General features: G+C 37.8%; 1 protein-coding gene across 9 annotated transcripts in view; it reads right to left on the minus strand.

The window, feature by feature from the left end:
* Rps6ka3 (ribosomal protein S6 kinase A3) overlaps positions 1-18,821 on the minus strand; it is a 106,187-nt gene that overhangs the window by 11,622 nt on the left and 75,744 nt on the right. For all 9 annotated transcript variants that reach the window (NM_001192004.4, NM_001446956.1, XM_087600563.1 and 6 more), the window contains 7 exon segments: positions 2,130-2,247; positions 7,730-7,806; positions 8,756-8,917; positions 11,336-11,494; positions 13,205-13,294; positions 16,005-16,130; positions 18,362-18,486. In NM_001192004.4, coding sequence (NP_001178933.1) covers positions 2,130-2,247; positions 7,730-7,806; positions 8,756-8,917; positions 11,336-11,494; positions 13,205-13,294; positions 16,005-16,130; positions 18,362-18,486 — 857 coding nt within the window.

Genomic DNA, 18,821 nt, shown 5'->3' on the forward strand with positions numbered 1-18,821 from the left:
CTCAAAGAACCAGCTCCCGGTTTTGTTGATTCTTTGTATAGTCCTTTTTGTTTCTACTTGGTTGATTTCAGCTCTGAGTTTGGTAATTTCCTGCCATCTACTCCTCCTGGGTGTGTTTGCTTCTTTTTGTTCTAGAGCTCTCAGGTGTGCTGTTAAGTTGCTAGTGTAGTATCCCTCTAATTTTTTTTATGAAGTACTCAGCGCTATGAATTTTCCTTTTAGCACTGCTTTCATTGCGTCCCATAAGTTTGGATATGCTGTGACTTCTAAATACTATTCAGCTATTAGAAATGTCAACTTCGGGGTTGGGGATTTAGCTCAGTGGAAGAGCGCTTGCCTAGCAAGCGCAAGGCCCTGGGTTCGGTCCCCAGCTCCGAAAAAAAGAAAAGAAAAGAAAAAAAAATGTCAACTTCACACATTTTGCAGGCAAATGGATGGAACTAGAAAATATCATCCTGAGTGGAGTAACTCTGACCCAAAAGGACATGCACGGTATGTACTTGCTAATAAATGGGTATTAGCCAAAAAATACAGAATACCTAGGATATCACCCACAGAATTTAAGAAGTTTACCAAGCAGAAAGGCCAAATGAGAATGCTTCAATCCCACTTAGTAGGGGGAAGAAAGTAATCATGGGAGGTAGAAGGATGGAAGGATTTGGGTGGGAGAGGGGAGGGGGAGGGGAAAGGGAAAAGGAGAACAGGATCATGTAAGGGTTGGGGGTGGGAGGGCAGTAGAGAAGCCCAGAGGGACAGCAGAATGAATAGAAATCTGTAGCCTCAACTGGTGGAAAGTAGGGAGACCCTCTAGAAAGAACCAGAGATCTGGGATGTGAGAGACTTTTAGGACTCAAAGGGGGGGAACTTAGATGAAATGCCCTACAGTGGGGAGAGGGAACTCCTAGAATCTACCTCCAGCAGAAAGACAGGACCTCCAAAAGGAGGGATGGTGTTACCAACTCACAGTCAAAATTTCTGACTCAAAAGTGTTCCTGTCTAAAAGGACTGCAGGGGCAAAAACAGAGAAGAGACTGAGGGAAAGATGGTCCAGTGACCTGCCCAACTTGGGATCCATCTCAAGGGGAGGCTCCAAGGCCTGACACTATTACTGATGCTCTGGTGTGCTTACAGACAGGAGCCTAGCACAGCTGTCCTCTGAGAGGCCAAACCAGCAGCTGACTGAGACAGATGCAGATACTTACACCCAACTGTTGAACTGAAGTTGGGACTGATATATTTGAATTAGGAAAAGAAAAGCAGCAGATGAGTTGGGCAGCCCCATAGGAAGACCAGCAATCTCAACTCATCCGGACCCTTGGGAGCTCCCAGACACTAAGCCACCAATCAGGCAGCATACACAGGCAGGTCTGGGGCTCCAAACACATATACAACAGAGGACTTCCTGGTCTGGCCTCAGTGCACTGAATCCTCAAGGCCCCAAGGAGGGGGAGGTCTGGTGGGAGGAACATCCTCTTGGGGACAGGGGGAAAGGAATGGGATGAGGAATTGTGGGACTGGGGACTGGGATTGAGGACAACAGCAGGATTGTAAATAAATAAATTAATTAATTTAAAAAAATACCAGGAGAACAAGGCCTAACAGAATCAACTAAACAGGGCTCATAGGGGTTTTCTCTGTCAACCACACAGACTGCATGGGTCTACACTAGGTCCTCTGCATACATGTTATGGTTGTGTACCATTGTGTCCTTGTGGGACTACTAATAGTGGTAATGGAGGTTGTCTTTGACTCTTTCACCTGCTCCTGGGACTCTTTTCCTCCTACTAGGTTGCCTCATCTATCCTTGATATAATGGCTTGTGTCTAGTCTTATTTTAACTTGTTATACTGTATTTGGTTTATATCCCTGAGAGGCCTGCTCTTTTCTGAAGAGAAACGAAGGAGGAGTAGATCTGGTAGAGAGGGGAGGTGGAGGAGAGGATAGGAGGACTAGGATGTAATGCATGAGAGAATTAAAAGAAAAGAGAGATTGGAATACCACCACAAAAAAAAAAATAAAAAAGAAAGCAAGTTGAGAACGTGTGCTTAGCATATATGATGTCCTGGGTCCAATTCCTACCCCTGATAATAAAACAAAATGAGAGCCATGTAATTGGAAGTCACACGTACCTTTGCTGTGTCTGAAACAGAATTCCAGTAACCACCACTGAGTGAGAATTTTCCACTACCTATTCGTGCCAGTATTTCCTCTGGAGTATCATCAGGACCATTTGCAAATGGAGTGTAACTAGATTATAATAAAGTTAAAATATCAATGAATAAAATTTCTCTTATGGTTGGTAATATTTATATTTACTTGTAGTTTCTAAATGTATTCTGAGTAATTCAGTTAATGTAATACTTTATTGGAGTCTATCAAAATGAATAAAAGACAGTAAAATGAAGTTTCATAGACCAAATAATAAGTTATTTTAATTAAACAATATATATTATAATATCTGTTTTAAATTATGACACAGTCTTGGATATTAAAACAGTATATGCTTATTTTTTTGGTTCTTTTTTTCGGAGCTGGGGACCGAACCCAGGGCCTTGTGCTTCCTAGGCAAGTGCTCTACCACTGAGATAAATCCCCAACCCCGAGTATATGCTTATTAATAATCAGAATAAACGATTGAAAAAATAATTTAAGACCATAAGACATTAAAACACAGCCATAGCCAGGTGTGGTGGTTTACCCCTTTATCTCCTAGCACAGGGAGGCCGAAGCAAACAGACCTCTGTGAGTCTGAGGCCAGTCTGATATACATAAGGAGTTCCAGGCCAACCAGAAGAACACAGTGAGACCTTGTCTCAAAAAAGACAAAAAAAAAAAAAAAAGGAAAGCTAATTAAAAAAATAAAAGAGTACAGCCTCCTGGTCTGACCCAGTGCCCTAAACAGACCTTGAGCGCTGGCTCCGCACCAAGTACCACCATACCCAGAGGAAGCCTGATTCCCAGGTGCTCTAACATGCGCAGGATCAGAAGAGCTCTGAAATGCCTAGGATCCCAGAATCACAGAGGAAGTTTGACACCCAGGAGACCAGACACAACCAGGAACTCAGGAACCCAGGATCCCAGAATCATAGGTTCACAGAGACATCTGGACTCTGAGGAATTCTGACACAACCAGGATCACAGGAGGGACGGGCTGCAGTCAGAGATAGCAACTGAAGGTAGCACTAGAGATAACCAGATGGCGAGTACACAAGCAACAGAAACCAAGGCTACTTGGTAACATCAGAATCCAGTTCTCCCACTACAGCAAGTCCTAGATAACCAATCACACCAGTAAAGCAAGATTTGGATTTAAAATCACACCTCATGATGATGATAGAGGACTTTTGGAAGGACATAAATAACTCCCTTAAAGAAATACAGGACAACACAGGTAAACGAGTAGAAGCCCTTAAAGAGGAAACACAAAAATCCCTTAAAGAATTACAGGAAAACACAACTAAACAGGTGAAGGAATTGAACAAAACCATCCAAGATTTAAAACTGGAAATAGAAACTAAAGAAATCACAAAGGGAGACAACCCTGGAGATTGAAAACCTAGGGAAGAGATCAGGAGTCATAGATGCAAGCATCACCAACAGAATACAAGAGATAGAAGAGAGAATCCCAGGGGCAGAAGATACCATACAAAACATTCACACAACCATCAAAGAAAATGTAAAATGCAAAAAGCTCCTAACTCAAAACATCCAGGAAATCCAGGACACAATGAGAAGATCAAACCTAAGGATAACAGGTATAGAAGAGAGTGAAGACTCCCAGCTCAAAGGACCAGTAAATATCTTCAACAAAATCATAGAAGAAAACTTCCCTAACCTAAAGAAAGAGATGCCCATAGGCATACAAGAAGCCTACAGAACTCGAAATAGATTGGACCAGAAAAGAAACAACTCCCGTCACATAATAGTCAAAACACCAAACGCACAAAATAAAGAAAGAATATTAAAAGCAGTAAGGGAAGAAGGTCAAGTAACATATAAAGGCAGACCTATCAGAATCACACCAGACTTTTCGCCAGAAACTATGAAAGCCAGAAGATCCTGGACAGATGTCATACAGACCCTAAGAGAACACAAATGCCAGCCCTGGCTACTATATCCAGGAAAACTGAATTATCACAGATGAAGAAACTAAATTTACACAATATCTTTCCACAAATCCGGCCCTATAAAGGATAATAGATGAATACTCCAAAACAAGGAGGAAACTGCATTCTAGAAGAAGCAAGAATGTAATCTTGCAACAAATGCAAAAGAAGAGAGCCACACCAATATCATTCCACCTCAAACAAGGAAAATAACAGGAAGCAACAATCACTATTCCTTAATATCTCTTAACATCAATGGACTCAATTCCTCAATAAAAAAGACATAGACTGACAGAATGGATACGTAAACAGGACCCAGCATTTTGCTGCACACAGGAAACACACCTCAGAGACAAAGGCAGACACTACCTCAGACTAAAAGGCTGGAAAAAAATTTTCGAAGCAAATGGTCCCAAGGAACAAGCTGGAGTAGCCATTCTAATATCAAATAAAATCGACTTTCAACCAAAAGTTATCCAAAAAGACACGGAAGGACACTTTATACTCATCAAAGGAAAAAAAAATCTACCAATCTACTTTCAGTTCTGAACATAAATGCTCCAAATGCAAAGGCACCCACATTCATAAAACAAATTTTACTAAAGTTCAAAGCACACTTTGCACCTCACACAATAATAGTGGGAGACGGGGGTTGGGGATTTAGCTCAGTGGTAGAGCACTTGCCTAGCAAGCGCAAGGCCCTGGGTTCGGTCCCCAGCTCCGAAAAAAAAAAAGAAAAAAAAAAAAAAAGGGCTGGAGAGATGGCTCAGCGGTTAAGAGCACCCGACTGCTCTTCCGGAGGTCCTGAGTTCAATTCCCAGCAACCACATGGTGGCTCACAACCATCTGTAAAGAGATCCGATGCCCTCTTCTGGTGTATCTGAAGACAGCTACAGTGTACTTATATATAATAAATAAATAAATCTTTAAAAAAAAAAATAATAGTGGGAGACTTCAACACCCCACTCTCATCAATGGAGAGCATGGAAACAGAAACTAAACAGAGACACAATGAAACTAACAGAATTTATGAACCAAATGGATTTAACAGATATCTATAGAACATTTCATCCTAAAACAAAAGAATATACCTTCTTCTCAGCACCTCATGGTACTTTCTCCAAAACTGACCATATAATCAGTCACGAAACAGGTCTCAACAGATACAAGAAGATTGAAATAATCCCACGCATCCTATCAGATCACCACGGACTAAAGCTGGTCTTCAATAACAACAATAGAACGCCTACATATACATGGATGTTGAACAATACTCTACTCAACGACAACTTGGTCAAGGAAGAAATAAAGAAGGAAATTAAAGACGTTTTAGAATTTAATGAAAATGAAGATACAACATTCCCAAACTTATGATCGGACACAATGAAAGCTGTGTTAAGAGGAAAACTCATAGCTCTGAGTGCCTGCAGAAAGAAACAGGAGAGAACATACATCAGCAGCTTGACAGCACACTTAAAAGCTCTAGAACAAAAAGAAATAAATAAACCCAAGAGGAGTAGAAGGCAGGAAATAATCAAACTCAGGGCTGAAATCAACCAAGTAGAAACAAAAAGGACCATACAAAGAATCAACAAAACCAGGAGGTGGTTATTTGAGAAAAATCAAAAAGATAGATAAACCCTTAGCTGGACTAAACAGAGGTCAGAGAATGTGTACAAATTAAACGAAATCAGAAATGAAAAGGGAGATATAACAACAGAATCTGAAGAAATTAAAAAAATCATCAGATCTTACTACAAAAGCCTATACTCAAACATACTGGAAAATCTGGAGGAAATGGACAATTTTCTAGACAGATAACAGGTACCAAAGTTAAATAAGGATCAGATAAACCATCTAAACAGGCCCACAACCTCTAAAGAAATAGAAGCAATCATTTCAAGTCTCCCAACCAAAAAAGCCCAAGACCAAAACAGTTTAGGGCAGAATTCTATTAGGCCTTCAAGAAGACCTAATACTAATAAACACTAAAACTATTCCACAAAATTGGAACAGATGGAGTGCTACCGAATTCCTTCTATGAAGCCACAATTACTCTTATACCTAAACCACACAAAGACCCAACAAAGAAAGAGAACTTCAGACCAATTTCCCTTATGAATATCAATGCAAAAAATACTTAATAAAATTCTCCCACAAGGATTGCAGACTGGTACAACCATTCTGGAAATCAGTCTGGAGGTTCCTCAGAAAATTGGACATTGAACTGCCTGAGGATCCAGCTATACATCTCTTGGGCATATACCCAAAAGATGATCCAACATATAACAAGGATACATGCTCCACTATGTTCATAGCAGCCTTATTTATAATAGCCAGAAGCTGGAAAGAACCCAGATGCCCTTCAACAGACGAATGGATACAGAAAATGTGGTACATCTACACAGTGGAGTACTACTCAGCTATCAAAAGCAATGACTTCATGAAACTCATAGGCAAATGGATTGAACTAGAAAATATCATCCTGAATGAAGTAACCCAATTACAGAAAAACACACATGGTATGTACTCACTGATAAGTGGATATTAGCCCAAAAGCTCGAATTACCCAAGATAAAATCCACAGACCACATGAAGCTCAAGAAGAAGGATGACCAAAGTGCAGCTGCTTCAGTCCTTCTTAGAAGAGGGAACTAAATACTCACAGGAGGCAATGAGACAAAGAGTGGAGCAGAGACTGAAAGGCCATCCAGAGACTGCACCACCTGGGAATTCATCCCATATACAGACACCAAACCCAGACACTATTCCTGATGCCAAGAGGTGCTTGCTGACAGGAGCCTGATATTGCCGTTCCCTGAAAGGCTCTGCCAGAGCCTAACAAATAACAGAGGTCGATGCTCAAAGCCAACCATTGGATTGAAAATGGGGTCCTCAACGGAGAAGTTAGAGAAAGGACTGAGATGGCTGAAGGGGTTTGCAACCCCATAGGAAGAAAAACGCTATCAACCAATCAGATACCCCAGAGCTCCCAGGGACTAAAGCACCAACCAAAGAGTACACATGGAGGGAGCCACGATTCCAGCTGCATATGTAGCAGAGGATGGCATTGTCAGGCATCAATGGGAGGAAAAGTCCTTGGTCCTGTGAAGGCTTGATATCCCAGTATAGGGGAATGTCAGGGCAGGGAGTGGATGGGTGTTTGGGGAGCACCCTCATGGAGGCAGTGGGTGGAGAGATGGGATAGGAGGTTTCCAGAGGGGAAACTGGGAATGGGGATAACATTTGAAATGTAAATAAAGAAAATATTCAATAAAAGCAAAGCAAAAAAAGGGTACACCTTTAATTATTATAGGTTATATATTATACATATAACACATATATACATAGCGTCTACATATATATTAGACATAACATATACATAGGTAACATATATATAGTATATATATTAAATATAGCATTTATGTATATATACACACATACATAGTATATAATGCATATGCATATGTTAAATACACATTATATACATATATACTATATGTGTGTACTTTACATGGTATATTAATATTTTCATAGCATAAAAATATTCCAACATAGGTATTTACAAGCCTAAATCATTTAAGTAAAATATCGATGAATAAATGTTTGAGGTACATACTTACCCAGTAAGCATTGTATAAAGGAGGACACCAAGACTCCATATATCACAGGCAGCATCATAACCTTGTCGTTTTAAAACCTAGAAAAAGTAAAAGATGAGTATTACCATCTTTTTATTTATACATTTGTATATGAATGCCGGCTTGTCGATTTGTACACACTACAAAGGCCAGGAGAAGGTATCTGATCCTATGGAGTTACAAATTCCAGTTAGCTATTGATCCTTTGGAAGAGCAAGAAGTACTCTTAACTGAAATCATCTCTCCAGCTTCACCCACTTTTTTTTGGCATGTCTTTGGACGGTAAATAGAATTACATTTTACCAATCAATACAAAGAAGAAAAACTTCCATAAAACATGATTAATAAGATTGTATAGTAATCTAGTATAGTAATTTTCTTTAAAGACTCTGATATTGAGATGAATATTTATTCATTTTTGTGGAGCTGAGGATCAAATTCAGGCTTTCTTCCAGGTTAGGACAGTATTCCCTAACGGAGGTGTACTTTGAGTTCCAATTTATTCTTGATATGTGGAGAGTTAGCTAGCTTGTATTCTGGTAAGATGTCTGTAGACAAAGAGCAGAGGCAGAAGAGAGTCAACAGTAGAAGCAAAAGGGCAAAGCTGGTTGTGGTGGTTCACATTTGTAATCTCAGCACTTGGGAGGCTAAGGTGGATTACTGCGAATTCAAGGCCGGGGTGGGTATAGAATTAAAACGCTGTCTCAGAAGAAAACAGGGCAGGACAGTCTTAATGATATGCAAGAAAGTATGAAGTGACTAGAACTTCAGGTAGAGGATACTAGGGAAACTGAAGAGCTTTTGTAATATCTTACAGAATTTAGATCTTTCCACCCTAGGAAATCTGATGTCGTTGAAGCATTAAAGAGAAACACAAAGGGCTAACATTTTATTTCAATGATCAGTTCAGTGATTCATCAATTAAACAATATTTAACTATTCTATATTAAAGATAACCAAAGTGTTCTTAAATATATCCAAATACTGTAAGCATATTCTCACAATTACCTCTGGTGCAACAAAATTTGCAGTATAGCAAGGAGTCATAAGAAGACCATTTTCTGCTCTCAGTTGTTTTGCAAAGCCAAAGTCACAAATTCGAATAGATTCTGGATTACCAGACTCATCCACATAAAGAATGTTGCTAGGTTTTAAGTCTCTGTGAACCACCTAGATGAAATAAAAATTAGAAATTTGCATTAATATATTTTTCCAGTGAAATTTCTTTATTCTCATATTGCCAAACGATACACCTAACAAGCTGATGAGTATAGACCTTTAAATTATCCCAATATTATAAAATGCTGTTAACATAAGCAGAGCTTTCTAACGCTGATCTGGGAGTATGGAGGAGGAAGAAACAATATTAGTTACCTATTCCCTGTTGCCTAGTTCTATAACTGGGTAAAGGAGAATTGCAGGCAATTCATTCATTTCATAACAGCTATTCAGCTCCTACCATGTGTCAGTGTAAATATAAAGAGCTGCAGAAATTGTGTGAGTAAGACCCATAAGATCTTGGCTATTTCGTGGTAGCTGCTTGCAAAAAGAACTATGACAGACAGGTTCAGATGACACATTTTAAAGTACGGGAGGGTTTTGAGAGGAAATCACATCTTCCCTAAGACCTAAATTGGACACTTAAAACAAGCCATAAAAGCAGTAGGATAAAGCAATTCTAAAGTGAGGGAATGGTATACATATACCAAGGTAGAAATAATAAATATATGAACTGGCATGTTGTTTATAACAATAAAAGTAGGGGTTGGGGATTTAGCTCAGTGGTAGAGCGCTTGCCTAGGAAGCGCAAGGCCCTGGGTTCGGTCTCCAGCTCCGAAAAAAAAGAACCAAAAAAAAAAAAAAAAGTAAAAACTCAAATCCAAACTCAAATAAAATATTATTTATTTGATATACAAATCAAGATGTCACACACACAAAACCATTCTCTTTTTAAAGAGAGTTTACACTGGATTCCCTTTTCTTTTTTTAAAGACTTATTTATTATATGTATATGAGTACACTGTCACTATATTCAGACGCACCAGAAGAGGGCACTAGATCTCCTTACAGATGGTTGTGAGCCACCATATGGTTGTTGTGAACTGAACTCAGGACCTCTAGAAGAGCAATCAGTGCTCTCAACCTCTAGGCCATCTCCCCAACCCTCTGATTCCTTTTTCAATCACCAAATTTGGAGTCTATATTTTAATCATCTTAGTTTTAGTTCCTAACGTCAGAACATTAATTATATTTTACTAACTAAGTGATAAGGCTTGGGGAAAATAACACAGAAGACTTAAGATAACTGCAAAGCTTATTGTTCAGTAACTACTGGATCTTCTACCAATTTCAAGTTACAGTTCTGGGCAAATCTTGACTAGCCCACAACCAGAGAGCTGCAGACCTAACTCATTCCATTTGTTAGGTTTAAGGATAAAAACAAACAAATGAACAAACAGTCCACGTCTGAAATGAACAACCAAGATGAGATCACTGCACTGAAATGAAATCCTTGGGCTGGAGAGATGGCTCAGCGGTTAAGAGTATTGACTGCTCTTCCAGAGGTCCTGAGTTCAATTCCCAGCAACCACATGCTGGCTCGTGACCATCTGTAATTGGATCTGATGCCCTCTTCTTGTGTGTCTGAAGACAGCTATAGTATACTTACATACATGCAATAAATAAATAAATCTTTGAAATGAACTCCTTAGGAGTCTTTTTTTTTTTTTGTATTCGCAATAACAAAACCAAAAGGCCCTGGAGACTGGCTTTAGTTGGTAAAGTGCTTGCCTTGAAAGCTCAAGCGCCTGAGCTCAATCCCCAGAAACCATATAAACATGCCAGGTATGGTGCTGTGTGTTTGCGATTCCAGGGCTGCAAAAGGAGACAAGGGGATTCCTGGGGCTCATCAGCTGTGGATTTAGCATTAATTGGTGAGGTTCAGGCCAATGAGAGACCCTGGTCCAAGAAAGATAGATAGTGTTCCTGAGGATGACACTGATGTTGTCCTCTATGATCCATATGCATGTGCACACACATCCAAGAACAGAGATGCAAGTGTTTAAAAATCTTTGATATATACCGCAAATGTATTTCTCTCAATTAAAAAGTGTTAAAAAATAAGCAAAACTCCCCCTGATACTCCTTCATCTTACATCATTTTTATTTTTTTCCTTTCTCCCTTTCTTCCACAGACTGCATTCTTTTGAAAATATAAGTGTTTTTTCCACGTACTAAAATACATATGCAGGAGGAAACAAGGAGACCATTCACTTGTGCACATAGACACACATCAGCATTCTCCCTTTCTGCTTCATTAGAAGTGGGCCTAGTTTCCGAGGATACAGAGTGCTATGATTTACAGATCTGCAGATCTCATTAACTTTTTCCTGGAAAGCATAACAGCTGAATATAAGCATGCTAAGAGTTTAAAGTACCTCAGATTCAATGAAAAAGATTTGTGTAAAGGAAGAACAGTAGGATAATGAAGCTCATTACGGTTTTTCTATTATTTTTGAATTTCTAATTTTAGTTTGGGTATTAACATAAAAGGATGTACATACAAATATGTGCATATAAAACACTTACCCCTTGTGTGTGAAGATACTCAACAGTTTTGGTTATAGTAAACAGGACAGCACTGGCCTCTCGCTCTGAGAAAAACTTCTGTCTAAGAATTTTATCCAGCAATTCACCTCCTTTCATAAGTTCTGTTACTACGTATACGTATTTTCCATCATCATACACCTATAAAATTTAACATCAAAACAAAAAATATTTGAAGCTTTGTATGTCCATAAATTACTACTTAAACATACTAAAGGTGAGTGAATATATTAAAAGAAAGATAAAAATTGTACATTCAAGAAAACTTTACTTGTGAAAAACCAGTGCAGGATTTCTGGTTAAAAAGTCATTTATAGTAAATAGTTTCATATTTAATGTGACTAAGTCGGCATTCTTTATCTAAGAAAAATTAGTCTGAGAAAATCGTTTTGACCCTAGCTAAATAGACTTTGAGCCTATGTGAGCACCAGCAGCAAGAAAGAGCTGACTACTTACCTGGGAAGTGGATATTTTTTTGTTAATACTCAGTTATAATAAAAGCTATGGGAGACATAGGTATCTGGAGAGCCCTGGAGGTGGTAATGGTCAAGAAAGGCTTCTTGGGAGGAAGTAGCCCATAGGGAAATCTTAGCTTTGGTAGTCAACCAGGCAAAGAAGGGAAATGATATTCCCTCTTTTTTTTTTTTTCTTTTTCCAGAGCTGGGGACCGAACCCAGGGCCTTGCGCTTGCCTACCGCTGAGCTAAATCCCCAACCCATGATATTCCCTCTTAAGGATCCACACACTCAAAGAGCACTTGAAGAAAATAAGGCATGCATGCTTTAAAAAGTCTTCATTCCAAATAAAGCATGGCCAGAACGTGTGTAATGAAATATGGAGAACTGCTGTAGAGGAAGGCAGGTGGGAAGACAGTTTGGGAGCCTTCAGAGAAGTGAATCAATCTTGATTAACATTAACATTTTCTATGTTCAAATTCACATACTATAAACAATAATATTAAACTAGGTTTTAGAGCAAAACTAGAAAATTAATTACATATTTTAAGGTTTTGTTTTTATTAATTTTTAAGATTTATTTTTATCTCTGTGCATGTGCACACATGCATGTAAATGTGAGTGTTAGTGTCTGTAGTGACCAGAATCATCAGATCCCCTGGAGCTAGAGTCACAGATGATTGGTTGTAAGCCACCTGAACTGGGTTCTAGGAAATGGACTTGGGTCCTGTGGAAGAGCAACAAGTGCTCTTAACCACTGAGCTGTCTCCCTAGGTCCTACAATATTGTTCTTAATCTACCATACATACATACATATATATATATATATGTGTGTGTGTGTGTGTGTGTGTGTGTGTGTGTAGATATATTATACATATATCTACACACATATATGTATATTATACATATACATGTATGTGTGTATGTACATATATATGTTAGTATACAAAGTATTGAGTTTCATCATGGGATTTTCATACATACTCTTTTGTTTTTTAAAATCAATCCTTTTCTTCCACTACATTCCCCTCTAATCTGTGTCTGTCCTGCTGGTTCCCTCCTTCCTACTCTTATGATCTCATGTTGTCTTCTCAAACTTCCCTTAAGATATCTTTATCACCTTTCATGGTCACCTTTCTAGTTTCATGACCTATATGTCTTATTTGTATACACACACACACACACACACACACACACACACACACACACACACACACACTAAAATAAAATAAGTCTAGGTCAAAGTCTTGGAAACTTTGCTTAAGATAATCATTTCCACATTCATCCATTCTAACTTACTTTCTAGGATGATTATTCCAAAGTAGTCTCTGTCTAATTCAGAATATTAAATATTGAAAAATACCTCAAATTTGAGTTTGTTAAATAATCTACTTACATCTTTTAGGGTAATGATGTTTGGATGCTGTCCGTAACGAAGAAGAATTTCAATTTCTTCTGTTGGGTCTCTCTTGCTTTTATCAATAATCTAAAAGGAAGATATTTAACATAAAATTTTATGAACATGAACCTCAAATGTTTATAGTTATAGACCTTAGGTATCATCATATGTAACTATTGCGCATACAAATCACTTATCAGTCATTTGTAGTTAGCTATTTAGCCAGATTATTTAATTAGAAAGCTAGTCTCCATACAGATGGCAAGGCTATGTAAAGCTAACCATGTGACACATTCCTACCAGGTTACATTCCTACCAGGTCACTCCAAGGTGAGTTTTTTCTTTTTTCTTTTTTAGCACAGTTGTGACTTACTAAAAACTCAAAAGCCTCAGGAAAACCTACCAATAACAAGGTATCATATCATTTCTTTTCATCTTTTAATTTCTCAAACATTTGAGAATTCAGTTAATTTCTAATTCCCTATCAATACAGATGACTTTGAGATAAATGTGTCTAAAATACCAGCATTAGCATCTGTATGAATTGGCTTCTTTAATTAAGTATTCTAATGGACTATCACATTGGATGTAAGCTACTTATAAAAATTAAGTAAACATGCAGGGGAATATGGGGAGGGCAATAAGGGGGATGTATCGGGGGAATATGCATATGGGGGAGGGGGAGGAGGCTTATGGACAGGGAACCTGGAAGGGGACTAACATTTGAAATGTAAGTAAAGAAATATATCTAATAAAAATTTTTAAAAAATTAAGTAAACAAACTTATTTTTGAAGCTAAGTAGAAAGCTCTCTATAAAACAACCCTGAAAAAATTACTTGACTAGAATAAAGCTCTTTAAAATAATAATGTAGCTTTTAAAAATTTGTCAGTTGTTTAACATTTTAAAATGTTTTAATATTTTCAAGTACTATACATACATATATACTTTTAAATTTAATTTTATGTGTATGAGTATTTTGCCTATATGAGTATATCCCTGTACCACATGTATGTCTTGTGTCCAATGAGACCAAAAAAAGGTACTATAGCCTTTAGAATTTGAGTTACTGATGGTTGTGAGCGCCTGTGTAGGTTCTAGGAAAAAACCTGGTCTGCTGGAAGTGCTTTCTTTTTATTACAAAACATTATGTGTGTATACCATGAGCGTGCAGAAGCCCTCAGAAGTTAGAAGTGGGTGTTGGATTCCGTGGAATTGGAGGTAGAGTCTGTGAGTGCTAGGAAAGAAACCCAGGTCTCCTGCAAGAGCAGTGTGTGCTCTTAACTCCTAAGCTCTCTCTCCAGCCCTAAGTAACACATTTTGTAAAGACAATTGGGCTTTGTTTTCTGAGACAGGGTCTCGTGTGCACAGACTGGCCCCAAGTTCCTCTTTAGCTGAGGATTAACTCCCCTTCATTATCCTGCCTCTACTCCCAAGGGCTGGGATGCCATGCATGTGCTACCACACTTGCTCAATTCTGGCTTTTATTCACTCAAAGAGTAGTCTGAAACAAATTTTGTGGTCTTTATGTTCAATTTTATTTTATCATCTTCAGTTTTTAAATGTTTTTAAGACAGATTCTCATTTTATAGTCCAGATAAGCCTCAAAATGACCACATAGCTCAGGCTGGCCTCATGTTGGCAGCAGTCTTTCTCAAATGGGCCCTCAGGGTATGTTTAATGTATTTATGGAGACAAAATACATTCTTCTTTTTTTTTTTTTTTGGTTCTTTTTTTCGGAGCTGGGGACCGAACCCAGGGCCTTGCGCTTCCTAGGTAAGCGCTCTACCGCTGAGCTAAATCCCCAGCCCCGACAAAATACATTCTTAAACTGCCTATAAATAAGTATACTACCCCCCTTTCTCCTTGCATATTACAAATGTGAAATTTCCAGCCACTCCAGATTTCAATAGAACAATGAATGGCAGAGCAGCAAGTTGAATACATTTCTATGGCTCGTTCTGTATCCGATAGAAAGCCTCTTTAAAGCAGTTATATCCAGTTTGGCACAGTAATAATTTGCTATTCTCTTGTTCACTAAGCATAAGCTACTCATAAACTACTATGAAAGTTATAAGGGTAGCTGGAAGCTTTAGGCATTACTTCAATTACTTGAACTGGGAAAGGAGAGATTACTATCATAAACAGTGAAAAGGCAGATAATTTTAACATAATGCTTGTTCATTCACAGCTAGAGGTTTGAAACTCAAACTTTATCACAAAACTACACGCCCAGGTTTGTGGCTTGGACAGTTTTGTCTTAAGAAATTATATAAAATTAAAATTAGTGATGCTAAAAATGATCATGATTCTTATTCTTTTAGTGGTTCAAAGGTTCATTTTAGATATAAAGAAAGGTATGGACAGCAGAAATAATACAAAGTTTACACATGGGCGAGGAATTCCCTGACTCTCTGATCATAAAGTAGGGACAAGTACAGGGCATCCTATTAAAAGTCATGAGGCATCAACAGGCACTTCCCTGGCTTAACTATAGCTATCTTACTGTTTACTTCAGGGGAAGCCATGACTCCACATTAAGATCTTTAAAGATCACTGACAGACATATAAATTTACCTTCAATTTATTTCATAACAAAAAGCACTTTTGCCAAAAGAGAAGAATGTATTTTGTTTTAGGGAGAGTCTTGCTATATTGACTTAGGTTAACTTCTAACTCATGATTCTCCTGCCTCTGGAGTAGCTGGATTGTGGTCACGTGCTACTTAATACATGTGGGTTAGAAGACATGTATGATTAGGACTGCCAGAGTTGCATTTTAAATCTAAAAATATTTACCTTCACGGCAAACTCCATGTTTGTGGCTTTATGTATACATCTCTTACAAACGGAGTATGAGCCAACACCAATATCCTCTTTTACTTCATATCCATCAGTAAACTGAATACTGTTCCTGTGTAATTGCTACAAGCAAAAATCATAGGTTGATAAAGAGTTCTGTATTCTGTCTTATGCATTTTATAATATGGAAATATTTTACTCAGCATATATTGATGATGTCATCTATTAATACATGTATTAACAATAAAATGAGTAAAAATATTCATAGTATATATTCTTCAAGTACCTATTAATAACCAAGAAACAGGACCTTTAAAATGGTTATATTAATAAGAGAAATGCTTCCATTTTGTTTTTATTTTTGAGAATTTCATACAATATACTTTGATCATATTCATTCCTCTTCCTGAAATCCTACCAGAACCCCTCCGCCCGCCCAACTTCACATTCTTTTTCTCTCTTAAAAAATAAACCCAAAACAAAAAGAAAACAAGACACCAAAAAAAGCACAGGAACACACACACAAACAGACACACAGACACACACAGACACACACAGACACACAGACACAGACACACACACACCCTCTCCATGGTCAACTATTCGTGTCCTAGAGAGTTGATATTCTCAGTGTTACTGATGAAAAACCTAGCTTTCCCTCACCTAGCAGGCATGAGTTGCAAACAGGTTCTTGGCTAGGGATGGGACTTTATGTCTATTTCCTTTTTTTACATGCTAGGATTTTGATTGGCTTGAACTTATGATATATATGTATGTATGTATGCATGCATGTATATATGTATGTGTATACATGTGTATATCTATATCTATATAAAACTTATGTGTATGTGTCTGTAGGTCACAAGTGTGGGAGTGCCCATAGAGGCCAGAAGAGGGTATAGGATCCCTTGGAGCTACAGTTACATGGTTGTGAGCTGCCATGTGTGCGTGAGGAGAATCAAATAAATCCTCCGGAAGAGCAGGAAGTTGTTTTTAATATATCTAGCCCTGAGACTCCTTCATTCCCCAACCACTTTTACAAACAAACAAACAAACAAACAAACAAACAAACAAACAAACTCTTACTTTTTCAAAAGGCTAATTTAAACCTATGATGTAAAAGATGAATTAAAACTTTTAAATGTATTTTTACTTTTTGACACAGTAATGGCACGTTTATGATGTATAGTACATCTCAATAACTGTACTCAACGGGCAATGATCACACAGGGGTGAATTACAATTATCTTCCCACGATGCTGTGACAAAAAGAACAAAATTTCATAGTTTATTCTCCCCTTTAGCAATATGTATCAACTTAGTTTTCTGTTGCAAACACCCCATTCCCAGACACATGTACTCAGACTTACTTCTATGTCCTTTACCTACTTTTTTTTCAGATGTGATAGTCAGATCATATGAAGGGGTAAATGTACTGTGCTAGATAATTTTATTTCTGTCAACTTGACAAACACCTCAACTGAAAAAAAAATGCCTCCATCAGATTGGTCTATGGTATGTTTGTGGGACATTTTCTTGATTAATGAATGGTTGATGTGATAGGGCCCAGCCCACTGTGGGCAATGTCATTTTTGAGTAGGTGGTCCTGGGTTGTGTGAGAAAGCAGTCCAAGCAAGCCAGATTCTACTTTATTCCTGCCTCCAGGTTCCTGCCTTGAGTTTATTTACTACTTGTTTTCATAAATAAAGTTTTATTGGCACCCAACAATCTCCATTTGTATATGAGTTATCTATGGCTGTATTTTTTTTTGTGAGTTTTATTTTTTTTAACTTGGTCTTGATAAGCAGCCCAGGTTGGCCTTGATCTTTCTTTGCAGCCCCCACTAACACTGAAATTGATGCTACTGCTGCAGCCTCCTAAATGGAATACCCAGGGACAACATGTGTGGCACCATGGCTACTGTTTTGCAACTACAGCAGTGTTGAATAATTGTGAAAATAGTTCACAAAGCCTCATATGTCTTCTTCCTTTTTATAAAGTCTCCTAAGCAGGTATAATGGAACTTGCAGACCTCACAGACTAGCCGACCCGACAGAGGCAAGTGATGAAATATTGTAGGCCTAAGAAACATTTTGAGGTGTAGAAGATGGGGGGGTAACAAAATAGTGATGCTTATCTCAATTCTCTTAGCATTTCACTTTCAAATCACAAACATGATTTTGGTTCATGTGACCTTTGCAATGATTTATGAAAGAACTTTCTCTAATGTAAATGATCTAAAAATGTATGTTAAGGGGTTTACTTAAAGTTAATACATAAAATCTAATCTTACTATTCATACACTAAAATCTATATTAACATTTCAAATTCTAGGTTATTGATGTGTCACTTACCTGAACAATTGAATGCACACCAACTGTCTGCATAGCTTGGCTTTCGTCATCTGAGGTAATAGCAACAAAACTAAACCCCCGAAAAAGCTGATGTGCGTTAGCACTAGGTGGAATGCCAGGTGAATCTAAAAAGAATAGGAATTACTAAGAGCAGTCTTCAGATGGCATTCAAGGGAAAATTGTTGACATTCTGAACTTTCTTACTTATTCTGGTGTTCTCAGTTACCTAGTATGTTTATAAGTATAAACACATACCTACATACCTGTTGCTATGCAAGATAATTCAGTGAGCAGTGTATTACGTCTGTCCTGATTACTTACTGCAATTATCAGCCTACTAATTTAGTCTCACAGCCTAGAAAATAGTTAATGTTTGAAGAACATAATAAATCAGTGAATTATTGGTTTAATAGTATTTGAAATTAGTATCATAACATTCACCTTCTTAGAATAAGGAAAA

The sequence above is a fragment of the Rattus norvegicus genome, chromosome X (genome assembly GCF_021556685.1).
Source record: "Rattus norvegicus strain SHRSP/BbbUtx chromosome X, alternate assembly SHRSP_T2T, whole genome shotgun sequence".
NCBI lineage: Eukaryota > Metazoa > Chordata > Mammalia > Rodentia > Muridae > Rattus > Rattus norvegicus.